The 8050-nt window shown below is 37.2% G+C and overlaps 2 protein-coding genes across 2 annotated transcripts; one reads left to right on the top strand and one right to left on the bottom strand.

Annotated features, from left to right (window-relative positions):
* LOC104786287 (4-coumarate--CoA ligase 4) lies at positions 1344–5467 on the top strand. Its single transcript, XM_010511651.2, has 5 exons — positions 1344–2516; positions 4383–4578; positions 4668–4881; positions 4968–5070; positions 5161–5467. The coding sequence occupies exons 1-5, from the start codon at positions 1431–1433 to the stop codon at positions 5278–5280; spliced, it is 1719 nt and encodes a 572-aa protein (XP_010509953.1). The 5' UTR covers positions 1344–1430; the 3' UTR covers positions 5281–5467.
* Positions 5967–7667, bottom strand: LOC104786276 (mitogen-activated protein kinase kinase 5-like). Its single transcript, XM_010511641.2, has one exon. The coding sequence runs from the start codon at positions 7374–7376 to the stop codon at positions 6351–6353; it is 1026 nt and encodes a 341-aa protein (XP_010509943.1). The 5' UTR covers positions 7377–7667; the 3' UTR covers positions 5967–6350.

Here is an 8050-nt window from a genome sequence, read left to right as displayed (position 1 = left end):
ATAGTTACTACAACTCTTCATATATAGTCAATATGTAAAATTTATCTTGTCTCGAGTGATATCAAAAGGATGGCTTAAAAGGTTGAAGGCATTTTTCTTATATAAGATGTACATTGCTATATCAAACTCTATACTTAGATATATTGTATGCATTCCTCACTTTTTCATATATAATTAATTTCCATAATTATGTTTTTGACCGTTGTTGTAAATTGTATAGTTGTATTTCTTTTGATGTATTTTAAAATTGCCCGTAACAGCGATACAATAATTCCTACCAAAAAAATACTATATATCCCTTACGTACCAAACAAACACACACAAAAATGCTTATATTATTGACCAAGAAAAGATTATGCGTCAAAGACGAAGTCGTACAATCAACTCTATAACTATAAAATTTTCGTACAGAACTTATTGTCAGGTTTATAACATTTATTACATGAAGTGTTCATATTGGAGTTTGGGTATTGCTCATTGTTAATTTGTTTTTAGAATTTTTTAAAGTCAAACGTCAAAAAACATTTAAAAAATGTAGAAAATACGAAAAATATATATAATATTTCGGAGACAAATAATGTTTTTAGTAAGATATATAAGAAATTACTTTATTTATGTTATATATTGATTACACAAAGTATGTAAGTTCTATATAATAGGACTTACATATTATATAGAACTATTGCTTAGCACATTATAAGTTGTGCGTGTTTACATTTCCGTAATATGCCATAAGATGATAAGAAGATGGACGTGTCACGTGTATGTCGCGTCTCACATACCGTCTATGCGCAGAGTATCCTGATTTATCATATGAATATATGTTGACCAAAAAAAACTAAATATTATTACTAATTATGCAGAGGTAGTGTATGAATATTACATGTCTAATTATGATATACTATATGCAGAGTTTTATACATGGATTTTATCCCCAACATAATGAAAGAAAACATTACTTTTAATTAACTCAAATTTGTCATTATTCTTTTCAAAATTATAGTAACCATTTCAAATATGAAAATTCTATTTAATTGTGATATATCAGATTAATTTACATATATCTTTAAAATAAATCAATGTTAAAAATAAATTTGCGATTCTTATTACATAAAATGCTTATATTTTAGATAATGGCAATTGTAAACTTGTTTGTAATGAAAAAAGGTTAAATTAAAAAAAAAAAAAAAAACTGGCCCACTCTCACCAACTACGTAGCAATAGTTCATTTAAAGACAAAATCATTAAGAAAATCGTATATCATGGAAAAAAATCACTATCAATGGATTAAACAAAAGAAACCAAAAACGTACCATTATAAAAACCCATTCAAAGGGAAATAAAAAAGATAAGCATATACGTTACATTTAGTAAAGAAAGTTTCTCACAAACAAAGTAAAAAAAGAAGAAGAATTAGAGTCTCCACACAAATGGTGCTCCAGCAACAAACGCATTTTCTCACAAACAAGACAGATCAAGAAGAAGAAGAAGAAGAAGAAGAAGAAGAAGAACCTTCTCCTCATGGTTTCATTTTCCGATCTAAGCTTCCTGATATCTTCATCCCTAACCACCTCCCTCTCACCGATTACGTCTTCCAGAAATTCTCCGGCGACGGAGACGGTGACTCAACCTCCACTTGTCTCATCGACGGTGCTACGGGACGTATCTTGACCTACGCCGATGTACAAACCAATTCAAGGAGGATCGCCGCAGGGATGCATCGGCTCGGGATCCGCCACGGTGACGTCGTCATGCTACTTCTCCCGAACTCTCTAGAGTTTGCTCTGTCTTTTCTTGCCGTGGCGTACCTCGGAGCCGTCTCCACCACCGCGAATCCGTTCTATACGCAGCCGGAGATCGTAAAACAGGCGAAAGCCTCTGCCGCGAAGATGATCATCACGAAGAAATGCTACGTCGATAAACTAACTGACCTCAAAAACGACGGCGTCGTGATCGTTTGCGTTGACGACGACGTGGTTTCATCGACTGGCGACGGTTACGTGAGTTTTACGGAACTGACTCAAGCTGACGAAACAGAGCTTCCTAAACCTGAGATCTCGCCGGAAGACACGGTGGCGATGCCGTATTCCTCCGGGACAACGGGACTTCCAAAGGGAGTGATGATTACTCACAAGGGTTTAGTTACGAGCATTGCTCAGAAAGTGGACGGAGAAAACCCTAACCTCAACTACACGGCCAATGACGTTATCCTCTGTTTTCTCCCAATGTTTCACATTTACGCTCTCGACGCGTTGATGCTTTCGGCAATGAGGGCCGGTGCGGCGTTACTGATTGTGCCGAGGTTCGAGTTGAATCTGGTGATGGAGCTAATTCAGAGGTACAAAGTCACGGTGGTTCCTGTGGCTCCCCCGGTGGTTCTAGCCTTCGTTAAGTCCCCGGAGACTGAGAGATATGACTTGAGCTCGGTGCGGATGATGAAATCAGGTGCAGCTACACTAAAGAAGGAGCTTGAAGACGCCGTGCGCCTTAAGTTTCCTAATGCCATTTTTGGTCAGGTCAGTTTCTAATTCCCTTAATTTCCTCTGTGATTTCGTAATTACTTTTGTTAGTTTCTTCAGAAGTCTTAATGCAATCGGACACATAGACTCTAGTCAAATCGTACAGAATCCAATAAAAATAACTAGAATTGAGATGAAAATGTTTGGGTGAGTATAATTTGGATCTAACATATGTTTCATCTCGTACTTGAGAGTCAACTGTTTTGTCATCTTCGTATCTATGTAGTAAGAGATACGAGGATAGTTAGTACAAATACTAGCAGTAGTAGGTGAAGGTTCATCGCTGTGCGCAATTGTTTAGTAACTTGAGTAAGGGATACAATAACAATATCGTGGTCCAAAATAATTATGAAAGAAAAATGAATTTAGTGGTTCACCAAATCTAAGCTTTAAAACTATTTATGTCGTTGTCTGCATCTTACGTGACACCACATTTACGAATATTTTATTTGTATTTGCGATGTTAAAGTACCAATATTTTGACTTATTTAAACAGCAATATTTTGGCTTTTTGAAATGAAGACATGATTTTATGCAAGACATTGATTAATTACAAATCGTTGTCCTTATCTTGAGTAAACAAGTCGATCACTTAGTTTTTAAGAGTTTAGTGGCTTGTGGTAGGTAAACGATTAATACTTATATTTTGCCGAAAGAGTATTCCAAATCATTCCACCAATATTATATATTTTGTTTTCTTAAAAGCTAAAAGAACCAATAGGTATAGCTTCCACGTTGAGACGACCAAATAGAAAGGTTGATTCATTATTGGTTTTTCGCCATTTCTGATAGACTTTGATACTATTAAGAACCTTATTTGGTTTAGTTAGTAGAGTCATAATTTGTTTAAACTAAGTACTACTATATGGTTAAGTTTGTGCTTCGTCCAATTTGCATGCGGGGCTACTGGTATAGCAAAATAATTGAAATGTAGGTAGGTGCCTTGATTTATCTAACATGCTTTTAACTAAAGCAACTAAACTCAAGCAATCAAAAAGGGATTCTAGTTACGTGCTTTTTTCCTGTAAGGTTGGTTCGATTTCACTAAAGTACTTAATAATTGTAGAAATTTTCATGTGAATAGTATGAATGTCAATTCAAAACATATGATAGTAGAAATTAGTGCCAATATGAGACTATACCAAAGGAAAAGAAAAAAGAAATCTCATTAACAATGTTTAAAACCATATCACAGAATACAATAATGGAGTTTAGGTCACACACACGATAGTGTTGTGTCTGTGGAAAAACTCACTTCGGTCCCAATGCCTAGAGCCTAGAGGACACCTTTTCCACTTTAACTTTAAGGTTAGGCTTGGCTATGCTGCTTTAGTCTTATATCATGAGTTTTTAATTTCTTTTTGATAAATGCTTTTTTTTCTTTTTCTTCTTTCTTGGTTAAAAGATACTCCACTATTCAATTATTGATAAAATGCTTTTTAATAAAGAATTCACACATGCTAATTATTTAAGAACGTCCATATAATTTAGTTCCATTATTGGGGAAACATTCATTGCTCGCCTCTTTACACGAATCACCCATCCAAATAGATCTTATAGTTTATTTCTCTAAGTAGTTTGACATACTATTGAATTGACAAGAAAACGTTAACAATTCTTGCCAAATACTTTATAATTTAACTTAATCCAATAACCACGGCCAGACTTAATCCAATAACCACGGCCAACATCGCACATGCTCATGAACCTCATTGTCATACATTAATTTAATTACATTTTCAAGACTGCCGTTTCTCCGTTCATGTCTTCGTCAGTGGGGATCTTATTATTATATAATGAAAATATCAAATGTTGTAGTTTTTAGATTTTGGGAATGACTTAAAATTACACACATTATATCAGGGTTACGGAATGACCGAGTCAGGAACGGTGTCTAGTTCATTAGCGTTTGCAAAGAACCCTTTCAAAACCAAGTCCGGTGCGTGCGGGACTGTGATCAGAAACGCCGAGTTGAAAGTGGTCGATACCATAACCGGAATATCCTTACCGCGGAACAAATCTGGTGAGATCTGTGTCCGAGGTGATCAGCTCATGAAAGGTAAAAAACGGTCAAATGCTCATGTTGTGTCCTTTTTTGTTTTAAGAGAACATACTTTGATAGGGAGAAAAATATTGGTGCGATACCAGGTTATTTGAATGATCCGGAAGCTACATCAGGAACCATTGATAAAGATGGGTGGTTACACACAGGAGATATTGGGTTTGTGGATGATGATGATGAGATCTTTATTGTTGATCGGTTGAAGGAACTGATCAAATTTAAAGGCTATCAAGTGGCTCCGGCTGAGCTTGAAGCATTGCTTATTTCTCATCCTGATATTGACGATGCAGCAGTTGTTGGGTGAGTTAAAAAAAAAAAAAAAAATACTGAATCTTGTAATTCGAAACTATAGCGATTGTTGTTTCTAATGATATTTGAATTTGCAGGATGAAGGACGAAGTAGCTGATGAGGTTCCAGTAGCGTTTGTAGTTAGATCGGAAGGGTCTCAGTTAACTGAAGATGATGTCAAGAGTTATGTAAACAAACAGGTAATAATAATTCACTTTCGTCTTTAAATGCGAAACACACAGATGGAAACTGTCAATGTCTTAGATCTATGCTTGTGATGGTTTATATAGGTGGTTCACTACAAGCGAATCAAGATGGTGTTTTTCATAGAAACTATTCCAAAAGCAGTTTCAGGAAAGATTCTCAGGAAGGATCTTCGAGGTAAATTGGAAACTGAGTGCTCTAAATAGACACAAGAGAGTTTGCAAATGTACGTGTAAAATCGAACATTAAAAGTCTCTAAGAAGTAAGCGTTTGATATTTGATTTGGTTACGAGACACCACTCTTGTAAAGTCAACAGATTCAGGAAACCTAAGGCTAAACTACCCCGCAACACGCAATTCATTTCCTATAATCATCAATTCTCTATTCTCTTACGTCTTAAGAAGAACTATTAATCTAGAGATTTAAGGAGCAGACATACCCGCAAAAGCGACAATGAGAAGGGACTACGCTGGGAAGACTTATGTTATGAGCCGCATTTAACTTAGCCTCCTATGCAAGCTTGAATGCATAAAGAACTCAGGTGAACTAACCAGCAAATAACCTGCAGAGAAGGAAGCAGCCCAGCGGAGAGGACTGACGTAGTTGGAAGTCGAGACCAATTGATTACCTAACAGGTTCCTCGTCGCGCTTGCTACAGAGGTTTATCTTCTGATCCCATATCTGTACTGATATAAGTTAAACGTTACAAAGATACTACAATTAGTTCATGAAACGAATAATCGCATTTGCATACCCGTTGAAGAGAGTAAGATCACACCAAAAGTGGAAACTGGTAAAAAAGATCATCATATATGATCAATCAAAAAGGTACTACTAAAAAAGCTTTTCAACTATTACCGCAATTATTAAGAGTATAAATGGCAAAGCAAAAAAGAAAGCAGTAGTCTTTATTATGATTCACAAGACAGAAACTAGAAGAAGCATAAATAAAGGGCAATAAAAGAAGCTTTGTTAATGAGAGAATTAACAAATGGAAGATCCTCCATAGTCCAATTTACTTCCTGATATGAACAACAACCACAGGCAAATCCACAAGTATTCTTCCATTACCCAAAAGACAAAAATCAAGGTTGAACAGCATAATAAAGAGACTCAATAAAACCCTGAACACAAACTTGAGTTTCATTCCCCCTGACGAACCATACCCCAATTCACACATACCACATTGTTCTACTCTTTGCATTAACTTCCTTTGAGGGGCATGCAAAAAATTGTCAGGAAAAATATGTGAAAAATTTTGAAAACAAAGAAAAGTTATTGAGGACGAGGCGGCGGCAACATTTGACGGAGATTAGGACCACCGGTTGATTTAAGAATGAAGGGATGCTGCAAAAGCTGTTGAGCAGACCATCTCTTAGGAGGATCACTCTGTAAGCAACAAGAAACAAAGTTACGAAACTCCTGAGACGCAGTGGCCGGAGCTTCAGGTGGCTGAGACATACAAATAGCACACATTAGACTCGCCCAATCACCTTGCCTACTCACAGCAAAAGGAAACCTCCCCAAGTAAAACTCCAAGATGCTAACACCTAAACTCCACACATCTCCAGCGTAACCATCGTAACGGCCATGGTTCAAATCAGTGTTGATCCTCTCAGGACTCATATAAGCAATAGTTCCAACAGAGGAGTTACAAGGATCCATGGTTTGAGCCAAGATCCGGCTCACTCCAAAATCAGCAATTTTCACATTCTTGGCCGAGTTTATAAGAAGATTCGAAGGTTTGATATCACGGTGAACGATGTGACGGCGGTGAAGGTAAGCTAATCCACTAAGAACCTGATGAGAGAGATCAGCTAACCCATGTTCTTGCCACACATGCGCTCCTTCGAGAGATCCTTGATCCATGAACTCAAGCAAAACCTGGATCTCGCCGTTGTGATCAAACATGTTGTGACATTTCACAACGTTTGGGTGATCCACACTCCGCAAGATCTCGATCTCTCTACAGATCTGGCGTCTCACGGTGTCTTCGTGGTTCCCGTATATCACTTTGAGAGCGAAAGGGAGCGATGAAGGACGGTGGATTACTTTGTAAACCGTTCCTCCGGCTCCGCTTCCGATTCTGTTTACGCGTTCTAGCTCGGATAAGCTTCTGGCGGCGGAGATGTTTGTTGAGATGGCGGATGAAGACGCCGGAGCGGAGGAAGAGGAAGAGGGAGGTGGGAGAGGGAGAGGTACGGCGAGAGCGACGTCACGTTGTGGGAGTGGTAAGCTTAAGTCAGGACGTTTGCGTAAACGGTTCTTCACTCCAGGAAGAGGCGATTGAATCGGTTTCATTTTTTTTTTTTTTTTTTTTGATTTTCAGCAGAGAGGAATCGGATGTTTATTATATTTGATGAGTTTGTCTTCGTCTAGGGTTTGTAGTTTGAATCGTCGTCGTCGTTGGAAAAGATCAAATGAAGAATCAAGAGGAGGAGAAGGAAGAAGAAGCTTCGTTAGAAGAAGAGAAGAGATTGTGAAGAAAAAGAGGAGAGACAACAATATCGAGGATATAGGTATCTAACGCGCTCAAAGAATGAGTGTGGGAGACACTCGCGGCGTTTTTGGAAGCACTTGTGTGGCTCTGTGTTGTCACACGTTAACCATGTTTTTTCTTTGTTTTTCGTCTTGGTCTTGTGTATTTTATATAATTTGGCCCCTAGGGGATTTGGTTTAATTAGTTAATACAACAATATGACTTAAAATAGCTAATTTATTATTAATATTAGGTTCGCACACTTCACATTGCTAATTTGTTTTGGTTTTGGTCTTGACACATTGCTAACGGCAGCATGATCATACATTAGGTTTTTTTTGTTCACCTCTTCCGGAGAAGGAGTTGTTAAAAGCAGAATTAAAAAAAGTTTAAATGCAGTTGATAAGCATTAATAATGTAGCAAGTAACTATATAAAAAAAACAAAAATCAGGTTACGATATGCTATATTAATTGGATTTTGGATTATGCTGTTCA

This window comes from Camelina sativa, chromosome 1 (assembly GCF_000633955.1).
Source record: "Camelina sativa cultivar DH55 chromosome 1, Cs, whole genome shotgun sequence".
NCBI lineage: Eukaryota > Viridiplantae > Streptophyta > Magnoliopsida > Brassicales > Brassicaceae > Camelina > Camelina sativa.
Note: the sequence above shows the minus strand (reverse complement) of the source record. Positions and strands in the feature narration are given on the sequence as shown.